At 48.5% G+C, this 21,295-nt stretch overlaps 1 protein-coding gene and 1 non-coding gene across 3 annotated transcripts; one reads left to right on the top strand and one right to left on the bottom strand.

The window, feature by feature from the left end:
* Positions 1-1,240: 1,240 nt before the first annotated feature.
* Positions 1,241-16,543, bottom strand: LOC105612604 (carcinoembryonic antigen-related cell adhesion molecule 21-like). 2 transcript variants are annotated; one of them, XM_060398640.1, is made up of 4 exons: positions 16,434-16,543; positions 15,195-15,554; positions 11,549-11,827; positions 1,241-4,572 (listed from the first exon to the last, which is right to left on the bottom strand). In XM_060398640.1, the coding sequence occupies exons 1-4, from the start codon at positions 16,495-16,497 to the stop codon at positions 4,466-4,468; spliced, it is 810 nt and encodes a 269-aa protein (XP_060254623.1). In that variant the 5' UTR covers positions 16,498-16,543; the 3' UTR covers positions 1,241-4,465. The 2 variants fall into 2 exon arrangements, with proteins under 2 accessions (XP_060254623.1, XP_060254624.1); XM_060398641.1 differs by having other exon boundaries at positions 1,241-5,142.
* On the top strand, positions 10,618-10,746 carry LOC114118132 (U6atac minor spliceosomal RNA). The gene has a single exon (XR_003591678.1). It is a non-coding gene; the product is annotated as a U6atac minor spliceosomal RNA (small nuclear RNA).
* Positions 16,544-21,295: the final 4,752 nt, after the last annotated feature.

Consider the following 21,295-nt stretch of genomic DNA (forward strand, 5'->3'; position numbering starts at 1 on the left):
GGGAAATCAACCCTGAATACTTGTTGGAATGACAGATGCTGAAGCTGAAATTCTAGTATTTTGGTCAGGTGATGCAAGTTCAGTTCAGTTTAGTCACTCAGTTGTGTCCAACTCTTTGCAACCCCATGAATCGCAGCACGCCAGGCCTCCCTGTCCATCACCAACTCCCAGAGTTCACTTAAACTCACGTCCATCGAGTCGGTGATGCCATCCAGCCATCTCATCCTCTGTCGTCCCCTTCTCCTCCTGCCCCCAATCCCTCCTGGCAAACAGCTGACTCATTGGAAAAGCCCCTGATGCTGGGAAAGATTGAGGGCAGGAGGAGGAGAGGATGTCAGAGGATGAGATGGCTGGATGGCATCACCGATGCAATGGACATGAACTTGGTCAAACTTTGGGAGATGGTGAGGGACAGAGAGGCCTGGCGTGCTGCAGTCTGTGGGGTCACAAGAGTCAGACATGACTGGGCAACTGAACAACAACAACAACAAGAGCTGACTGCCACCCCCCTCCCCAAAGTGATAATCCCTTCCTCTGTGGGCAGTTCTTGAAATGAAGCCCATGAAGTTCTTTAAACATACCTGCATTTTAAAAATTAAGGATTACTTATGGACCTAGACAAGTAGTTGTTTAGTTACTTCTATTAGGTTCTCTGTCTTGGAGAAGGCAATGGCACCCCACTCCAGTACTCTTGCCTGGAAAATCCCATGGACGGAAGAGCCTGGTAGGCTGCAGTCCATGGGGTCGCGATGAGTCGGACACGACTGAGCAATTTCACTTTCACTTTTCACTTTCATGCCTTGGAGAAGGAAATGGCAACCCACTCCAGTGTTCTACCCTGGAGAATCCCAGGGACGGGGGAGCCTGGTGGGCTGCCGTCTATGGGGTCGCACAGAGTCGAACACGACTGAAGTGACTTAGCAGCAGCAGTAGGTTCTCTGGTAGCTCAGTGGTAAAGAATCCTCCTGCCAATAAGGAGACATGGGTTCAATCCCTGGGTCGGGAAAATTCCCTGGAGGAGGAAATGGCAACCCACTCCAGTGTTCTTGCCTGGGGGAAATCCCATGGACAGAGGAGTTTGGTGGGCTACAGTCCATGGAGTCCAAAAGAATGGGACACAGTTGAGCACGCATACACTCACGCAGTAGGATCTCTGAAGATGAGCTTTCCAAAGGGACTGGTGGTGTAGGGTAAGGGAGTTAAGAGAAGGCAAGGTTTGGAAAAAGAACGAGACTGGCACTTTACAGGAACAGATCACTTTTAATGAGGCGAGAAGGGGCAGCAGTCAGATTAGTGAGCTGCTGCACTAACCCAGGATACAGGATGCTTGGGGCTGGTGCACTGGGATGACCCAGAGAGATGGTATGGGGAGGGAGGTGGGAAGGGGGTCCAGGATTGGGAACACCCGTGGCGGATTCATGTTGATGTATGGCAAAACCAATACAGTATTGCAAAGAAAAATTTTTAAAAAAAGAAAGAAAAAAAAGTAAGTATATATAGGCATATATGTGGAAATCTACTGTCTTAAGGGGGCCTGTTCTCCAAGGTTGTTCGGAGTAGTTATCTCTTAGAAGGCTGGGGCAAGGAATTCTGGAGATCAGCCAGAGGCTGGACCCACTGGAAGCTGGGCGTAATCAACCTTAATGTCCATTTTCTTTTTCCTTCGGTGACAGAGTTCTTTGTTTTGCATAGAATGGTGGGGAGGCCCCAGAGGGGTGTTTTAACTCCAGGCTATTTTGAGCCCTGTAACTTTCCTTCAGGTGGTCTTCTAGGTAAGCATCAAGGTGTTTACCTTCGACAACCTTGATAGGGGACAAAGCTGTCGAATTTGCGGTCCTAACTCAATTACATATGTATTTCCTGTGGATATTGAGTTCCTACTGGACTTTGAAGAGCTAGGAAAAGCTTTTTCTTCTCTCTTCTTTTCTGACACATGCATTTCAGTGAGAAGGACATAACTTGCAAATGTGTGGCAAATTCAAGTTAGACTCCAATAGGCCAGGACTGGGGCGGAAAGCACATGGAAGCAACCTAGGTGTCCATCACAAGATGAATGGATAAAGAAGCTGTGGGACATACATACAATGGAATACTACTCAGCCAGTGTGCTCTGAAGAAGCAAATGGGGAGGTCTAGGTCAGCAAATGGGGAGGGGCAGAGATTCTGACCACTGTCTCCCAAGGTCCTCGTTGCCAAAGTTCAATGACCAGGAAGGTAGGGTTTCCCACAGACCTCCTCATGGATGTGCCTTTTCATCTATTGACACTGAAGGAAAGGGCTGTGACCAGGCAGCCTGGAGGAGCCTTGTTAGAGGATTACAGGAGAGCTGGGGAAAGACTGTCTTCCATTTTCCCTAATGGTGAAAGAATCTCCTGATGATGGAATGAGAACCTTGAGACAGCCGCAGTGTCACGAGCGCTGCCTCTTTTTTGCATTGCTTCTCCTTTTTGTTTCTCTTCTCTCCTCCTCCTCCCTCGTCTTCTTCACTTCTCCATAAACTGTTTCTGTGGCTGTTGGAGATGGGGGACCTGAAGTTGCTTTCTTTGACTCCTGGGCATCAAAGTTCAAAGAAGACTGTGCAACTTTGTCAGTCTGAAAGGCATCAGCAGTGGTCGTTTAAGTCAGAGTCATGGGCCAGGCCCTCGCCATGTCTGGGGTGACTCAGCATCCTAGGCTTTCATCTCTTTGAAACTTTTAGCTTCAGAGAAAGGCTTTTATTACCCATTTTTTCCTGCTTGCTAACGTTCTGTTGGGTGATCATTAGAAGAGATAGATTATGAAATTCTACAATGGATATGAAGGAGGAAACAGAACAGGCTCTATCTTGAAAGCAGGACTCCATCTTGGGCTGGACTGTGGACTTTGAGCTATATGCCTAGTATCTATGGAAACGACATACCAACTGGAAAACCAGGCCCCCGGAAGGAAGAGCCCCAGGCCTCTCCATCGCCTAAAAAAACCCCTAATTATCTGTGTAACCGAATAGAATCATACATTCTATTATGCTTATTGGGGTATGACCACAAGCCTATTGATAAGGTATATGAATCATGGGTTAACTTTGATTGTATATTTCTTTTTCCATTGTTCAGACTAGTGTCAGGGAATTTTGGGGAGATGGGTTTGGGCATGTATGCTTAGGGTATATAAGGTTTTCACAAAAACTGGTCAGGGTCCTTGGCTAAGAGGAGACTCTGCCTTGGGCCTGCTGGTGTAATAAACTGCACTCCACTATCTGCATTGTCCTTCTAAGTGAGTTTGTTTCCCAGAACGTGTGGTTACAACAGATACAATGATACAGCAATGAGAATAAATTAAGCACAACAGTACACAATGAGATGGATGACTCTCATAGTGTTGAATGAAAGAACCAGACACATGTAAGGACATACTGTGTTTTTCCTATGTGGAAAAGCATGAAAAGGCAGACCTATCTCATGCATTGGAAGTGAGGATGCTGGTTACTCTTTGAAGGGAAGTAACTGGAGGTCTTCTTTAGGGTAGGAATGACATATTGATTGATTGATTTGGGTGTTGCTAACATGGATTGTTCAACTTCCGAAAGTTCATAGATGTTTTTAGAAATGGGTTTTTAAAATTTTATTTTTGGCTGCGCTAGGTCTTTGTTGCTGCAAACAGTCTTTCTCTAGTCGTAGGTAGCCGGGGATCCTTTTCATTGCAGTGTGCAGGCTTCTCATTGTGGTGGCTTCCTTTGTTGCCTTGCCTGGAGAATCCCATAGACAGAGTAGCCTGGCAGGCTATAGTCTGTTTGGTCACAAAGAGTTGGACACGACTGAACGACTAACACTTTCACTTTCTGCAGAGACTGGACCCTGTGTTCCTGCAGCTGTTGACCTTCAACACCCCCTGAGGGAATTCAGGGGGGCATGAGGCACTCTGTGCTCCGAGGAATCTGGTGGGGTAGCTGGATATTTTCAGAAACTGATTTCATGATTCCCATCCTTGCATCTCATCTCTAGAAAAGCACTAAATCCTATCATGATGACATCACCTCCTCGTGTCTAGCAGAAAACCTCTTATAACGTGAGCACTTAATTGCCTTGAACTCCCCCTTCAACAAAATCTTATATATTGACCTTCCCCGACTGCCTCTTCAGAGCAGGCTATCAGAGCTATCTGAGGCGCTGCCTCCCGGGCTGCAGTCCTCATTTTGCCCCCAGTGAAACCTAACTCACAGCTCTCACGTTGTTCACCTTTTCTAGTTGACACTCCTCTAAATCAGATGTGGGTGGGAACAGCCATGTCCAAAAGAGAGGCGGGTGCAGGAAGCATGAAGAACATGGAAGAGGAGACCCATAAAAATCAGGGCCGAGAAGCAGGGCTTTAGGAAGACTGAGGAGCAGATCCAGGCCAGAGATGGAGATGAAGTCTCCTTCCCTCTCCCAAGCAGGGCAGTCAGCCTTGGAGAAAGCAGAACAAGAGGAGAGGCGGCCTATCCTACAGTTTATTTGAAAAAAAGAAAATACATCAGGGCTCCTATCACAGCCAGACCAACCAAGATTCCAATCATGATGCCGACAATGGTACCAGTTGTGAGGTCAAACCAAGAGTCTGTCATGGAAAGAAAAGAATACAATGAATGAAAGTGACATTATTTTACAGTGGGAGGTGCTCTACGCAAGAGCTGTCAACATTGAGTAGTCTCTACTTGTGCCTGCAAAATCGATTTTCTGTGGGAGAGCTGTTGTGTGGTGATTAGGTGACAAGATCCTTGTGATTTTCTTTCTTTCTCCATATATTTCTAGGTTGGTGACCAGAGCTGCCTCAGTTCCAATCTGGCCTTTTCTGCACATATATTTCCAAAGGCTTTGGAGATGTAAGAAGGACTGATGGTTATTTTTGTATGTAACTATTTCCCACCTTTTCATGGTTTTGTATAACTTCCCACCTTTTCCTGGGGCTTCCCTGGTGGCTCAGATGGTAAAGAATCTGCCTGCAATGTAGGAGATGTGGGTTTGATCCCTGGGTCAGGAAGATCCCCTGGAGGAGGAAATGGCAACCCACTCTAGTATTTTTGCCTGGAGAATTCTATGGACAGAGGAGCCTGGGGGGCTACAGTCCATGGGGTCGCAAAGAGTCAGACATGACTGAGTGACTAGTCCATAAAGGAGTCTTTTGGGCCTAGAAAAAAAACCAACAGTTTCAAAGGCCCTTGCTGAATCATCTAACTTCGGAGAAAACAAAACAGAACTTTAGGTCCCATTCTGATGCTCCATGCCAATTGCATCTATCTGGGACTTATTACCCCCTGTCCAGAAACCTTCCACCTCCTACACCTGCACAGAAGACTTATCACCCCCTGTCCAGAAACCTTCCACCCCCTACACCTGCCCAGAAGACTTATCACCCCCTGCCCAACTACAAATGCCATCTCAACTAAAGAATACCCAAAACATCCCATCTGGTTAATGTTTCCCTTATCGCTTCCACAAACCTCCCTATAAATATGGAGCCTCCCTGATCCCTCTCCGCGCTCAGCCTGGTCGTTAGGCTGACTGTCGCCCCTCCTTGCCTGAATAAAGGTAACCTACTTCTGTTGAGGTTGTCTTTCCTTTTTCTGCCTTGGCTCGAACTATACCTTACAGCCCACACATCACTTCCCACCTTTTCATGACTGCATCTTTCTCTGGGTACCAAGTGTGACAGCTATGAATATGTGCCTCTCAGGTGTCTCGTGGTGGGCATTTATTGATGGAAAGCCCTCTGAATTCACTGCCCCTTTGCACAGAGAACACCCTTCACACTGGCTCCCAGTAAGGATGTGAATTCAATAATCCTATGAGAAATGATAGGGCCTTCGCTGGTAGCTCATCTCCCTGCAATGCAGGAGACCCTGGTTTGAATCCTGGATTGGGAAGACCTGTTGGAGAAGGGATAGGCTACCCATTGCATTATTCTGGCCTGGAGAAGTGCTATACAGTCAGCAAAAACAAGACCAGGAGCTGACTGTGGCTCAGACCATGGACTCCTTATTGCAAAACTCAAGACTTAAATTGAAGAAAGTAGGGAAAACCACTAGGTCATTCAGGTATGACCTAAATAAAATCCCCTACAATTATACAGTGGAAGTGACAAGCGATTCAAGGGATTAGATCTGATAGACAGGGTACCTGAAGAACTATGGATGGAGGTTTGTGACATTGTACAGGAGGCAGTGATCAAGACCACCCTCAAGAAAAAGAAATGTGAAAAGGAAAAATGGTTGCTGAGGAGGCCTTACAAATAGCTGAGAAAAGTAGAGAAGCCAAAGGCAAAGGATAAAAGGAAAGATATACCCATCTGAATGCAGAGTTCCAAAGAATAACAAGGAGAGATAAGAAAGCCTTCCTCAGTGATCATTGCAAAGAAATAGAGGAAAAAAATAAAATGGGAAAGACTAGACATCTCTTCAAGAAAGTTAGAGATATCAAGGGAACATTTCATGCAAAGATTGGCACAATAAAGGACAGAAATGGTATGAACCTAACAGAAGCAGAAGATATTAAGCAGAGGTGGCAAGAATACACAGTAGAATCATACAAAAAAATCTTCATGGCCCAGATAACCACGATGGTGTGAGCACTCACCTAGAGCCAGACATCCTGGAATGCAAAGTCAAGTGGGCTTTAGGAAGCATGACTACAAGCAAAGCTAGCGGAGGTGATTTAATTCCAGTTCCAGCGACTGAACTGAACTGATGAGAAATGATCTTCCTCCATGGGTGACTTTAGCTCAAGGGCTCCCCATCAGCTTTGCAGACAGTCTCTAAAACTGCACTGCAGCCTAAAACTTCCTTCCTTCTCTTTCTTTTTCACTTGGGGCAGATACGCCTTGTGGTCTGAGGACCTTCCCAGGCTCCTCCCACGCCTGCCCCACTTTCCTAAACAGGCATTCTCCCAGTAAATATCTTGGATGTCTAGTCCCATCTTGGCTGCATCTCAAGGATGAAAAGTATACCAGACAAGAAAACTTGCAGTCAAATCCTTTTTTTTTCTCCTCTCCCATATTTAGTCAGGAACATGTTCCTATGAGTCTTTTGTTTTATTCTTTCCCTCCCTTCCAATATGTAATATTTTTTGCATCACTTTGTTTTTTATTTCTGTTTTCCTCACTAGTCAACTCAAATCTGAAGATGAATGCTGATGTTAGCTATTGTTATGAGGTACTTATTATATGACAGACTCTCTGCTATATACTTTACACATACCACATATGATTCATATAATAACCCTGCCAGGTCAACATTCAGTTCAGTTCAGTCGCTCAGTCGTGTCTGACTCTCTGCGACCCCATGGTCTACAGCACACCAGGCTTTCCTGTCCATCACCAACTCCCAGAGCTTGTTCAAACTCATGTCCATTGAGTCGGTGATGCCATCCAACCATCTCATCCTCTGTCGTCCCCTTATCCTGCCTTCAATCTTTCCCAGCATCAGGGTCTTTTCAAATGAGTCAGTTCTTCAAATCAGGTGGCCAAAGTATTGGAGTTTCAGCTTCAGCATCAGTCCTAATGAATATTCAGGACTGATTTCCTTTAGGATTGACTGGTTGGATCTCCTTGCAGTCCAAGGGATTCTCAAGAGTCTTCTCCAACACCACAGTTCAAAACCATCTATTCTTTGGCACTCAGCTTTCTTAATAGTCCAACTCTCACATCCATACATGGACCGCTGGAAAAACCATAGCTTTGACTAGATGGACCTTTGTTTGTCTCTGTTTTATAATACGCTATCTAGGTTGGTCATATCTTTTCTTCCAAGGAGCAAGTGTCTTTTAATTTCATGGCTGCAGTCACCATCTGCAGTGATTTTGGAGCCCAAGAAAATAAAATCTGTCACTGCTTCCACTGTTTCCCCATCTATTTGCCATCAAGTGATGGGACCAGATGCCATGATCTTCGTTTTTTGAATGTTGTGTTTTAAGCCAGCTTTTTCATTCTCCTCTTTCACTTTCATCAAGAGGCTCTTTAGTTCCTCTTCACTTTCTGCCATAAGGGTGGTATCATCTGTGTATCTGAGGTTATTGATATTTCTCCCGGCAATCTTGATTCCAGCTGATGCTTCATCCAGCCTGGCATTTCACATGATGTACTCTGTATATAAGTTAAATGAACAGGCTGACAGTATACAGCCTTGACATACTCCTTTCCCAATTTGGAACCAGTCTGTTGTTCCACGTCTGGTTCTAACTGTTGCTTCTTGACCTGCATACAGATTTCTCAGGAGGTAGGTAAGGTGGTCTGGTATTCCCACCACTTAAGAATTTTCCACAGTTTGTTGTGATCCACACAGTCAAAGGCTTTTGTGTAACCAATAGAGCAGAAGTAGATGTTTTTCTGGAATTCTCTTGCTTTTTCTGTGATTCAGTGGATTTTGGCAATTTGATCTCTGGTTCCTCTGTCTTTTCTAAATCCTGCTTGAACATCTAGAATTTCATAGCTCACATACTGTTGAAGCCTGGCTTGGAGAATTTTGAGCATTACTTTGCTAGCGTGTGAGATGAGTGCAATTATATGGTAGTGTGAACATTCTTTGGCATTGCCTTTCTTTGGGATTGGAATGAAAACTGACCTTTTCCAGTCCTGTGGCCACTGCTGAGTTTTCCCGGTTTGCTGGCATATTGAGTGCAGGTCAACATTATTTCCACTTAACAGATGAAAAACCCGAGACTTCCAGTGATGATAAAAAAAAAAGAAGGTACGCAAAGTCATATAACTAATAAGAGGTGGATCTAGTGTAGTCCTTGACGGTAGGAATACCTGATTTTATAGAGCCCAATGGTAGTAATAGTAATAATAGCATCTAACAGTTATTGAACATTTCCTCAGCGTGCGGCATTTTACTAAGGGTTTAACTGAATAGTATGTTAAATCTTTGAAACAATGACATGAAGCAGAGACCTTAGTATGATTTCAGTTGAGGACTCTGAGGCTCAGTGAAGTTAAGAATCTCATGCAAGAATTTATAATTGTAAATGGTTCCCTTAAAAAAGAAGAAAGATCTCAAATTCAGAACCAAACGTTACAGCTGAAGGAACTAGCAAAAGAAGAACAAACCATACCCTAAGCTAGCAGAAGGAAAGACATAATAACCGTTAGAGTGGAGACAAATAAAATAGAGAATGGAAAAGTCATAGAGAAAAAGAACAATAAAACGAGAAACTGGTTCTTCAAAAAAGAATAAGAAAGGCTTCCCTGGTGGCTCAGTGGTAAAGAATTTGTCTGCCAATTCAGGAGACATGGGTTTGACCCTTGATCTGGGAAGATCCCACACACGGCAGAGCAGCTGAGTCTGTGCTCCACAACTACTGAGCCTGTGCTCGAGAGCCAGGGAGTTGCAACTACTGAGCCCATGGGCTGCAACTACTCAAGTCCGTAGGCCCTAGAGCCCATTCTTCAGAACAAGAGAAGCCACCGCAGTGAGACTCCCGTGCGCTGCAACTAGAGAGTAAACCCCACTCACCGCAGCTAGAGAAAAACCAGCACAGGAATGAAGGCCCAACACGGCACAGTAAATAAATAACTGGGGGGAAAAGATGAACAATTCTGACAAAACGTTAACTAGACTGATCAAGAAAAACCGGGAAGATTCAGATTACTAAAATCAGCAAGGAAAGTGGGGACATTGCTACTAATTCTCAAGAAATAATGAGTTATAGGAGTATTATGAATAATTGTATGCCAACAAATTGCATAACTTCAGTAAAATGGACAAATTCCTAGAAACACAGATGCTACCAAAGTGGAATCACAAAGATTGTGACCCCATGGACTGGAGCCTGCCAGGCTCCTCTGTCCATGGACTTCTCCAGGCAAGAATACTAGAGTGGATTGACATGCCCTTCTCCAGGAGAATCTCCCTGACCCAGGGATTGAACCTGTGTCTCTTACATTTCCTGCCTTGGCAGACAGGTTCTTTACTACTAGCGCTACCTGGGAAGCTCCAGTGTTATAGAGGCCGTATATTAAAACCCGCACCTAACACCATTCTAAGTGTGAAAGACTGAAAATTTTCCCTCTAAGATCAAGAACAAGATCAGGATGCCCGCTTTTGCCACTTCTATTCAAAACAATATTAAAAGCAACAGACAGGGCTTCCCTGGTGGCTCAGTGGTAAAGAGTCCGCCTGCCAATGCAGGAGACACGGGTTCCACCCCAGTCTGAGAAGATCCCATATGCAATGGAGTAATTAAGCCTGTGCGAAAAAGCCCACACAGCTACAAAGACCCAGCCTGGCCAAAAATAAGTAAAAAAATTATTTTAAAAATTAATTAATAAAACAGTGCCCATTGCATTAAGAACCTATATCAGGTATCTCATTTAATTCTAATAAAACTTTGTGAATTACAAAAAATAACTTTTTAAAAAGTAATGGACCAATTTGGTGCCAAAGAAAATAGAAAAGATACTGAAATTATAAATTAAGAAGCAAAATTAACTATTTGCAGAGGATGTGGCCTTATATATTAACAAAACCCTAAAAATTTCACGAAAAACTGTTAGGTCTAATAAACAAATTTGATAGAGCTGCAGGATATGAAACCAACACATAAATGCAGTTGTATTTCTATATATGAACAGTGAACAACATGAAAAGAAAAGTTAAAAACTTCTCTGTATATGTTGTATGAAGGAGATAAGGCTAATATTCACTCCCCTTGACAAAAATGGCAGATGCCTTTGGACCTAACAATATGCATACAGTTAAGGAATTGCTACCTGAATCATAGTATCTAACCATCATTTTTATAAAAATAAATTCCACTTATAACAGCAGCAATAAGAATAAAATTTAGGAATTTTGGAGCTGACAGACTTGTACAAGAGAAACTAAACAAATTTTTTTTCAAAGGGAAAACATAGAATAAGAAATTAAAGACATGAATAAATGAAAAGTGTTTATGGTCTAGAAGACTTAATGTTGCCTAGATGACAATACTTACCAAGGTGTTACTGGATATATGTGGGTAACAACTGCAAAACAATATTTATGGACTTACTTAATACCACTGAGCTATAAACTCCAAAATTATTTACATGATAAATCCTACTCTTTTTTTTTTACCATATAGTGTACCAGAAAAAAAAATCTTGTGCAAGGTCACAGAGTAAATGCCAGCCCCAGGATTAGAAACTTACTGTATTTTGTGTGTGTGTGTGTGTGTGTGTGTGTGTGTGCATGTTAGTCATCCAGTTGTATCCAACTCTTTGCGACCCCATGGACTGTAGCCCGCCAAGCTCCTCTGTCCATGGAATTCTCTAGGCAAGAATATTGGAGTGGGTAGTCACTCCCTTCTCCAGGGGAATCTTCCCAACTTTCAGGGATCAAACTTGGATCTCCTACATTGCAGGAAGACTCTTCATCCTCTGAGCCACCAGGGAAGCCCCCCACCTTTTCTTTTCAGAGATGGAGCTATTAAGATTTTGCCATCTTTTTATTGTAATAGTCTCCTCACTGATAGTCTGCCTGCTGTGACCTCGATCCACTGTGCACCCTGTAGGTGGAGCCATCCTCTTGGGAAGATGGAGCATGGGGCAAGCGGTCACTTACCTTTCACCTTCAGCTCAAAGATCTCACTTCTGTTGGAAGTGCCTATGTTGAAGATCTCACACTGATATTCCCCGGCATTTTCCTTCTTAATGGGGTCTATGGTGAGGTTCTTGCTGTCCTTGGACAGGAAGATGTTCTTTGCGGCTTTTAGTTGCTGCTTATTGAAGATCCACTTGATGCTGATGTCCGTTTCATTTGTGACACAGGTAATGACCACCCTGTTTCCTTTTTGCCTGACCATGGAGTCGTTGACTTGGATGGAGGGCTGCCGCAGCAGGCCTGTGGAGAGAATGGAGGAGGTGGCTGACTGAGGCTAGGTCAGCGGCCTGGGGCCAAGCTCCTTCCTCGGGTGTTTCTTACCCACTGCCGGGGCCTAGTGAGCTCTATGAAGGTGACCCCAAGGAGGACCCTGAGCCTGTGAACAAGGCTGTGGGTCTCGCTTCAAGAGAGGATGTGTGAGGAGAAGGCTCCCTTTCCTCCCTCACCCCAATAATACCTGGATGACCCTGACCTTTCCATTAGACATCTCTGTAGTGCCTTCTCAATCCATGTGTACAGCATCCTCAGCCTGAAGTGAAACTCTTCCTGTGAACTTTGATGGATCCTTTCCTAGAACTTCCTTTGGTTCTAAAAAGTTTCAGGTCTCATTTGTTATATACGCTTCTGTGTATGTTACGGAAGACAGTTTTGCCACCCCTGTGTATCTGTGGGGCCAAGGGAACTTTACACAGAGCAGGAAAGGCAATTACTTCTCTTTAAAAAATTTATTACTGACTTTCCCGGAGGCTCAGAGGTAAAAGATCCGCCTGCCAACGCAGGCAATGTGGGTTAGATCCCTGGGTGGAGAAGATCCCGTGGAGAAGGGCATGGCAACCCACTCCAGTGTTCTTGCCCGGGAAATCCCACGGACAGAGGAGCCTGGCGGGTTATTGTCGATGGAGTCAGAGAGTCAGACCTGACTGAGCAACTAAGCAACAACAACAAAATAATTTATTAGGGAATGAGGATGACCATGTCCAGTCTCCTGGTCTAGATGTATATAGTGACAGTGACCCTCTGAGCTTGGTACAATCTTGTTGGAAAGATTTCCAACCATAACCGCCCCTCGTTTTCCATCACTCTGCATCTGAGACATTAATGAGTTACTCCCATCACAAGATGACGACAGCTGAAGTTCATTTTCCTGGCGACCTGGGGAAAGTGGCTCGTGTTGGAGCCCCACAGAGGCTGCTGCTCCCAGATTGCTGAGTCCTTTACTATCACCTGGGAGGGTGCGCCCAGCCTAAGCCAGGCTGGGAACAGGGAAGTCAGTCAATTAGGGAAATATCTGTGGAAGGCTTAAGGGCAGGGGGTGGGGGCTTCCCCGATGGCTCAGCTGGTAAAGAACCTGCCTGCCAATTCAGGAGACAAGAGATGTGAGTTTGATTCCTGGGTCGGGAAGATTCCCTGGAGAAGGAAATGGCAACCTGCTCCAGTATTTGTGCCTAGAGAACCCCATGGACAGAAGAGCCTGGAGGGCTACATTCCACGGGGTTGCAAAGAGTTAGACGTGACTGAGCGCACATGTTTGCATCTAAGGGCAGGGAAGCTGTGCAGAGCAGGGCCAGTCCTTGACGGAATGAAGGAGAAAGAAGGTGAGAGACAGGAAGAGCAGGGAGCGAGAAATGTCCATTTACAAGCGACTTCAAAGTGGGGGTTTCAAGTGACTTCAAATATCCAGAGGTGCAAGAGCCCCACCACTGCCCAGAAGCAGGACCCCTGCCCCCCCACTCCTGGAAACCCTCCCATGGTGGAGCAGCCCCACAAGTCACCATGAGACTCGGCTCCCAGTGCGTTTTAGGGGCAGGTGATCAGGGTATAAAACACGGCTCCCCTCCCTGGAGACAGGAGGCAGGCGTGGCCAGAGCCTCCTAGGACTCTGCATCCAGATTCCAGCGCCTGAAGAGATCACAGATCATTCATCCGTCCTTATTCCTTCCACCCTTCCCTCCCCAAGGAGACACTGAGAGCCCGTTGCCTGTCAGGCCCTGCGCTGGCTGCAGGTATAGACTGGGGAGTGAGGAACTGAGTCCTTTCCATTTTACTCCAGCGGGAGTGACACCCAGCACCTCCAGTAACCAGCAGGTACATGATCTCTGGTTCACTCAGTGCAAGGAGCTTGTCCATCGGCTACCTAAGGAGGGGAGGCCTGGACATTCCTGTCCCTGACTTGATGGTTGATGCAGGTAATTTAGTTCTAGAATACAGAGAAATAATAATTCTGTTTATTCAGAATTATTTCTCTGTATCCTTTTACTTCTCAGGTCACACTCTCTCCCTCTGAGTTGGGCATGCCCAAAGAGAAGGGATCTGAACCAACAGCTGGCTGCTGCATTCCTAGATATTATAGGAAGGCCCCCGGGATGGAGGAGAGGTGGAGCTGTGCTGCTGGCCTGACCCTGATTGGCCAGTTATGCTCTGTGTGAAGAGCTCTGATTCACTGATTGCATCCCCCTACACCTCACTTTCTTTTCCATACAATAGGATAAATGGTAAATTATCTCTGGACTGCCGGTGTACCGTAATGACCTTAAATCATTCATAATCAATGACCTAAAGCTGCGCATAGTACTGTACTACTGTACTGTGCTAAGTCGTTTCAATCCTGCCCTACTCTGTGTGACCCCATGGACTGCAGCCCGCCAGGCTCCTCTGTCCATGGGGTTCTCCAGGCAAGAATACTGCAGTGAGTTGCCATTTCCTTCTCCAGGGGATCTTCCCGACCCAGGGATTAGACCTGCGTCTCCTACATTGCAGCTCGTTTCTTTACCACTATCACCACCTGGGAAGCCCAAATCATTCATAATTAATTATCTAAAACTGAACATAGAAGAGTCGCCAAATAAACTGTTTACTATTATTTGCGTCCACAGGAGAGGGCTCCCTGGGCTGCCCGCTGCGGGGTGAGGAGCTGCCGGAGCGTCTTCTCTTCTCTGGTCCTTCCTGGGGACGCTGACCTTCCTCTGGAGTCTCCTCTGACCCCCAGGGGGTCGGCTAACAGCGTGGGGACCCAGCCTAGCCTGCTCTCCATGCTGATTCTCAGGGGAAGGACTGGACTCCACCCCTGCTCAGACGAGGCTCTTGGGGCTGAGCCCTGGCCAGTGACCTGCTGAGAAACCTTGGCCTCAGGGATCTGGGGAATCATCCGCCCCAGTCAGCCCCGCCTGGGAGGCCAGCACCCACCAGCGGCACAGGTTCCCCACGGTCGCTGGAGCTGGGACCCTGGGACAGGGTCTGGGAGGGGCTTCCCTGTAGGCCTGAGCTGCTCTGTCAGGGTCCCTCAGGCCAGGGCCCTGCTGGTCCTGCAGGGTCTTCCTCAGGGTCATGGTCGCAGGGAGGGAGCCGCGGGGCTGGACTGAGAGTGCTCTCCCTCTGCTGAGCCCCTCCCGTCAGACCGGCCTCCTTTCTGCAGTGTCTGCAGGGCCCAGATCCCCAGAGTGGAAGTCGGACCCTTTGGAGTTTGTCTCCACAGTGTGTGCCCTGCACTGAACGTTCAAACCCCAACACGGGACATAACGTAGAGGGAGATGGAGGCGCCATCCGGGTCTGTCAAAGCAGAATTCAACCGCCCCTTTCAGCATCCCAAGGTCAGAGAGGAAGCACTCACTGTATACTTGGAGCTGTCCAGAAGCCGAAACATTAGTTAAATCAGCCTTTACAGTGACCACGGTGTAGGATCCTGCGTCTTGCTTCCTGACAGACTGGATTATCAGGGAGCCATTGGGTTTTATTGTCTCTCGACCAGTGTTTGCAGGCCCAGGTGTATGTGAATTTTCAAGTACTTGGTAGGCTTCAATTGCAGCTTTTTGTTCTACCCTGTTCCCTCTGAACCAGCCATAGCCGATGATAAGCCCTTTCTTTTCAAGGATGTTAAAAACGGCGACCGACCCTTCTGCAACAAGTGGGGGCACCGTTTCAACAGCGAGGCGGGCAGTGGTGGGCAGGGTCCAGAAGGATAAGAGTGAGACTAGGAGGGAAGAGAGAGACATCAGTTAATGTTCTGACCTGTGTGGGGGATGGGGAAATGGTGCGCTGGGTTCTGAGCAGGTCTCTTCATCCCTCAGCCTTGGTGTGTGTTTTTATACTGCGTGTGTGTGTGTGTGTGTGTGTGCGTGTGCATGCGTGTATGTATATGTCCTGTTGGTTCAAGGTCAGCAGCATGACCCCCATCACTTCAGCGCCCCTGGGCTTGTTTTTTCCTCTGCTTCCCAGGCTGTGCCCTGGCTCACCCCCTTGCTGCCCTCACACGCCTGCTCACACTCAGGGCCTCTTGGGAGATGCCCCTCACCCAGACCAGCTGCTGTAAAGACCCTCCATGCTCACTGCTGACCCTCCCCTGCTTGGGTTCCTGCATGACACCTGTAGCACCTGCCAGCACACTCTCCATCTCTCTGCTTGTGCGTCTTCCTCCCCACAGAGCACGGCTCCGTGAGAAGGGGCTTGTCCGATTTTCTTGTACCCAAATTCCTGATGAAGGAACCTCTACAGCCTGGTGTTTGTCAACTTTTAAGAGCTGTAGGGAAGGGTGTTGTTTAGTGTCCTGGTGTGTTCTTTCTGGAGTAACACCCAGACATAAATTGTTATTATCGTCATCAGTTGTCAACAAACTGCTCAGTGAAGAATAACTGATAAAACCTACAGCAGTTGAGTCCTCCCGCCCCTCGCCAGTTCTAGCTCAAGCAGAGTCCCCTGTGGCTGAGCCCCCTCCCTCCCCTGTTCCTCTGCCCTCTGCCCTCAGGTCTGAACAGAACCCCCTGTCCCCTCTCAGAGCCTCATCTCCCCCAGGGACCAGCCAGGCTCTCATTCTCCAGTCTCCACCCCCTCCCTGAAAACTGTCCCCTCTCACCTGCCAGCAGGAGCCTGCTCCAGGGGACATGCCGCCTGCTTGCAGGGCCTGATGGGGGCTCCATGGTGCCTGTGGTCTGCTGTGTCCCTCTCTCTGTGAGGAGAACTTCTGGTCCAGAAACGCTCAGAAACCCTGCAGTCCTTGTGTGAGCTCAGCTGTCCTTCCCGCTCTGTGCTGGGCTTCCTCCGGGGGCAGAAGCACTTCGCTGGGTCAAGTGGCCCGGGGGCGGGGTCTCTGCCCAGGCCCCGCCCCCTGCCTCCCCGCTCCTCCTTCCCTCCCTAGTGGCCCCCCTCCCCCTTCCCCCTCTGTCTGTATTTCTGTTCCCTGAACTCTGCTGAGTCCTCTGCCTTCTAGAGCAGTGATTCTCCATCTACACACACACACACACACACACACACACACACACACACACACACCTACACACACATTCCTACACACAATCCTACACACACACACTCCACACACCTATACACACACACCTACAAACACACATCTACACACACCCCTGCACACACACCCAATATACACACCCCTATACTCACACCCCTACACACACACTTGTGTGGACAAGCACAAACCTGGGGTATCCAGTTCCGGGGTCCCCACTCCTCTGGACCAGACGCACACTCAGCCTCCTCCACAGCCCTCCTTCATCCCCTTCTGGCTTTTCCCTTCAGAGCAGGAGCCTGGCAGGGGAGGCGCATCAGGAACTTCTATCACAGGGACGTCATCCCCACGATGCATGGGAGTCACCTGTGGCGCCTCATGAAGACTGCAAACCCCCAGGTGACACCTTTGAAATGTCTTAGCAGCCGCTCAGGTCACGCGCTTCCCCAGCCTGGCTGAGACTTCATAATATGGGGCGGGGCAGCCTCTCCCCAACTTCTATGCACAAGGAGGGTCTGCAGATCCTATTCAAATACAGAGCCTGACTCAGCAGGTGTGGGGTGGACCTGAGAGTCTGCATCTAACAAGTTCTCAGTTGGTGCTGGCCATACTGGACGGTGCGGCACACTTTCAATAGCAAGGCTGATGGTGACAAGTCAACTGAGAGGCCCACCCACCCCCCAGTGTCGGCCTCTGCCGTGTTCTGGTCTGGGGTCTGTCAGCATGACACAGACACCCCGGGATCTCCAAAATTGGTGATAATTTCTGTGGTGACATAGAAACCCAGATGGGTGCCCCAGGTCTTTCCATTGTTCTCAAATATCTGAGAAGGTTAAGGTCACAGATGACTCTGGAGGAGGGAAAGGGGTCAGCTGAGTGATGACTGGTGAGGGGGCCTGACCTCCACTTTCGGGTGTCACCAGCCTGACGTCTGTCAGGAGGAGCTGCAGTTCTCAGGTGAGAAGGAAAAGGTTTCCTGCATGTCCTGGGGAGAGAGGAACCTGGCTCTGGGGGATGGGCTGACTGTGGGCTCCTGGTCCTCGGAGGAAGTGTTTGGGGGAGACCCTCCTGCTTTGTTCTGTTGGCTGAGTCTTGGCTCATAAACTGTCCGTGTTCCTCCGTGCCGTTAGAGGCAGCCCTGTCACCCTGGCTGATTTTCCTGTGCTCACTGTGACCTTTCCTATGGGTTACAGGAGGGATGGGAGCTGGCATGGCAGGGTGTCCTTAGGCCCCTAGAAGGAGTGTGCGGCATAGAGCAGGCACAATAGGAGGGGCCCCGAGGGTCTGTTTAGAGGGAAGGATGGGTTTCAGGCTCCTTTTCCACCTCCTTCAGTTCAGTTCAGTTGCTCAGTCATGTCCGACTCTTTGTGACCTCGTGGACTGCAGCACGCCAGGCCTCCCTGTTCATTACCAACTCCCAGAGTTTACTCAGACTCATATCCATTGAGTCAGTGATGCCATCCAACCATCTCATCCTCTGTCGTCCCCTTCTCCTCCTGCCTTCAATCTTTCCCAACATCAGGGTCTTTTCAAATGAGTCCATTCTTCCCATCAGGTGGCCAGAGTATTGGAGTTTCAGCTTCAGCATTAGTCCTTCCAATGAACACCCAGGACTGATTTCCTTTAGGATGGACCGGTTGGATTTCCTTGTTGTCCAAGGGACTCTCAAGAGTCTTCTCCAACACCACAGTTCAAAAGCATCAATTCTTTGGCACTCAGCTTTATAGTCCAACTCTCACATCCATACATGACTACTGGAAAAAGGTCCTTGATGGACCTTTGTTGGCAAAGTAATGTCTCCACCTCCTTAACCAAAGTGAAATTCGCCTGTTAATTTCTTGTATGTTCTCTGTATGACCCGATGATGCCCGCTGGAGTTCATGAGCAGACCTGGGGCCAGTGTCAGGATGTACCAGGTGTGCTGGGTAGGCTCCAAAGGGTGTGAGCCAGCCCTGAGCCCTGGGCAGAGGTGGGCTCTGACCCCCAGACTGGGGCTGGTCAGCTGGGGTCCTGGTCACTGTGGGTCCCCAGGTTACTTGACTCCATCCCAGCGCAGGTTGAGCCCAGGGAGTGGATGGGCATTACCCTGTGTTAGGAGAACCATCCATCCAGGTGGACGTGTGCTCAGGAGGAGCTCTCAGTCACTGAGACATCAAAGGGAGGGCTGTGGGGGAGTCTCTGGGGCTTTGGGGAGAGGGTGGCAGCCTGTGGGCTGGACCCCAGAAGGCCCTGTTCTTGCCCCTCTCACAGCACTGGGGCTGCAGCCTAGTTCTCTGTGTCCCCATCAGTGGTCTGTTCTTGGCCTCCCCACAGTGCCAGGACCTGGGCAGCTCCACCTGGAGACTCCGTCACACAGGCTCCTCTGTCAGGGGAGGAGAGACCCCCATGGGACCCCAGCCCCTCTGAGATGGAGCAACTGCAGAAGCTGGGCTCCCCTCTTCCACCCTGCTCCGGAAGTTCCCAACTTCCCCCAGATGCCTGGGGAGGCTGAGATGTCTTCAGGGACCAGACCCAGGTGTCCCCACAGATTAGGGGCCTTGTGATGAGGAGCTGCTCCCCTTTTCCCATGAGTTCACACTGGGGCTCCCCCTTCCCCAGGGTGACTCCCGATGGGATGGAAGATCAGGAGTCTGAGCCAGGTCATGTCTCCGTGAGAAGGGGAAGGTCTCAAGCTGCTGGCCCAGGCCTCCAGGGAGACTACAAGATTCTTCCCCAGTAGAGATGGAAGGGGGTGTGGTTATCTGGGAATGAGCAGGAGTCTGACTCCTCACAGTTAAGCGGACCCTGTCATCTCCCTGGGTCAGGAAGATCCCCTGGAGAAGGAAATGGCAACCCACAGCAATATTCTTGCCTGGAGAATCCCATGGACAGAGGAGCCTGGCAAGCTCCAGTTCATAGGGTCACAAAGAGTTGGACACGACTGAAGCGACTTAGCTCTTAGCATGTCCTCTCTCCTGATTCCTGGAGGAATCAAGTCCTGTCGTGGAGCAGCAGCCACAGACACTTGCAGGTCTCTTCCCAGGCTGATGCCAGTGCCCCTGTGTCCACAGGAAATATTCTCTGACCTCTAGGTGTCACACTAGGGGTAGACCATTGGGTGGCATCCCTCATCCATTTTATGAATGTTTATTGATGATCTATTACTGAGTGCACACATACCGTTGACTATCTTGTCTGGCTTCTGTTTCATCCTTCCAGACATCGTTGCTAGAGCAGAACCTTCTGTTCAGAGCTCCCCGTGGTCTCAAATAAGTAACTGTTAGTCCTCTGTCCATGGGATTCTCCAGCCAAGAACACTAGAATGGGTTGTCATTTTCTTCTCCAGGGGAATCTTCCCAATTCAGGGGTTGAAACCGAGTTTCCTGCATTGCAGGCAGATTCTTTACCATCTGAGCCACCAGGGAAGCCCCCCGTCTCAAGGAAAACAAACCCATTTCTAAAAAGTAATCTAATTTATTTAGCTATGGCTGTGCTGGGCAGGCTCTCTCTAATTGTGGTGCTTGGGCTTCTCATTGTGGTGGCTTCTCTTGTTGCAGAGCTTGGCCTGTAAAAAGTAGAGCCTCAGTAGTTGCAGCTTAGTTGCTTCGAGGCACGTGCAGTCTTCCCGGACCAGGGATCAAGATTGTGTCTCTTGCCCTGGCAGGTGAGTTCTTTGCTACTGATCCACCAGGGAAGCCCTGATAAACACATTTGCAGTCAGGGGCTTAATGTAGAAGTACCTTGCCCTGGCTCTGCCCCCTGCTCTCCCAGTTGGCTCTCAAAGAAGAGTGAGTCCTCATTATAACTTCGCCTCCCATCCCTGAGTTTCTCGAGGTTTCACACAGCCTCCCTGGCACAACAGTCTGGGTTCTGGGTGCTCTTGAAGCCGAGTCAACCACAACCCAGAGCTTCAGTTGATTCTCCTAGTACTGGGGAGAAGGTCCAGGTGACGGCGTCAGGCGGTTTGTAGGAACTTGCTTGCAAGGCTTGACGACCACCACTTGAGGGAACTGGCGGGTTCCTCCCAGTGGCATCTTGGCAGGGGGCGCACATCAGGTGCTTGAGGTGTTCAGGTGCCCACGAGACCTGAGGGTGGAATCACTGCCTTCCAGTAGGATTAAGCTTCAGGAGTTTCCAATGTCCTGGACAGGGCTGGAGGTGAAGCCTATGGCTCTGATGATGTTTTGGACTGAGCAAGTAAAAGAGCCAGAGACTCCCCTGGGCAACTGCAGGGCCCTGCATCCCCTAATTAGCCTCCCAGTGAATTCAGGGGCTTTGTGGCTGAAAGCCAGCTCAGGGGGACAGGTGGGGGTGGCTTCTCTGTTGTCCTGAGGACCAGCGGAGCCCAAGCCTCAGCTTATCCTGCCGCTGGTCATAGGCAGTTGGCTCTGGGAAACGGCCCAGGAGCAACCTCCAGTTTTCTATTTGATTTTAAATGGAAATGAAAGTGAAAAGTAAAAATGTTAGTCAATCAGTGTCAATCGTGTCTACTCTTT

This window comes from Ovis aries, chromosome 14, assembly GCF_016772045.2.
Source record: "Ovis aries strain OAR_USU_Benz2616 breed Rambouillet chromosome 14, ARS-UI_Ramb_v3.0, whole genome shotgun sequence".
NCBI lineage: Eukaryota > Metazoa > Chordata > Mammalia > Artiodactyla > Bovidae > Ovis > Ovis aries.

Excerpts from the sequence above, each read along its gene's own strand:
- LOC105612604 (XM_060398640.1), bottom strand. The coding sequence starts at position 16,497 with ATGGAGCCCCCATCAGGCCCTGCAAGCAGGCGGCATGTCCCCTGGAGC. Across the intron at positions 15,555-16,433 it reads GAGCAGGCTCCTGCTGGCAG|TCTCACTCTTATCCTTCTGG; the intron begins GTGAGAGGGGAC and ends CTTCCCTCCTAG. Across the intron at positions 11,828-15,194 it reads TGGACAGCTCCAAGTATACA|GCCTGCTGCGGCAGCCCTCC; the intron begins GTGAGTGCTTCC and ends TTCTCTCCACAG.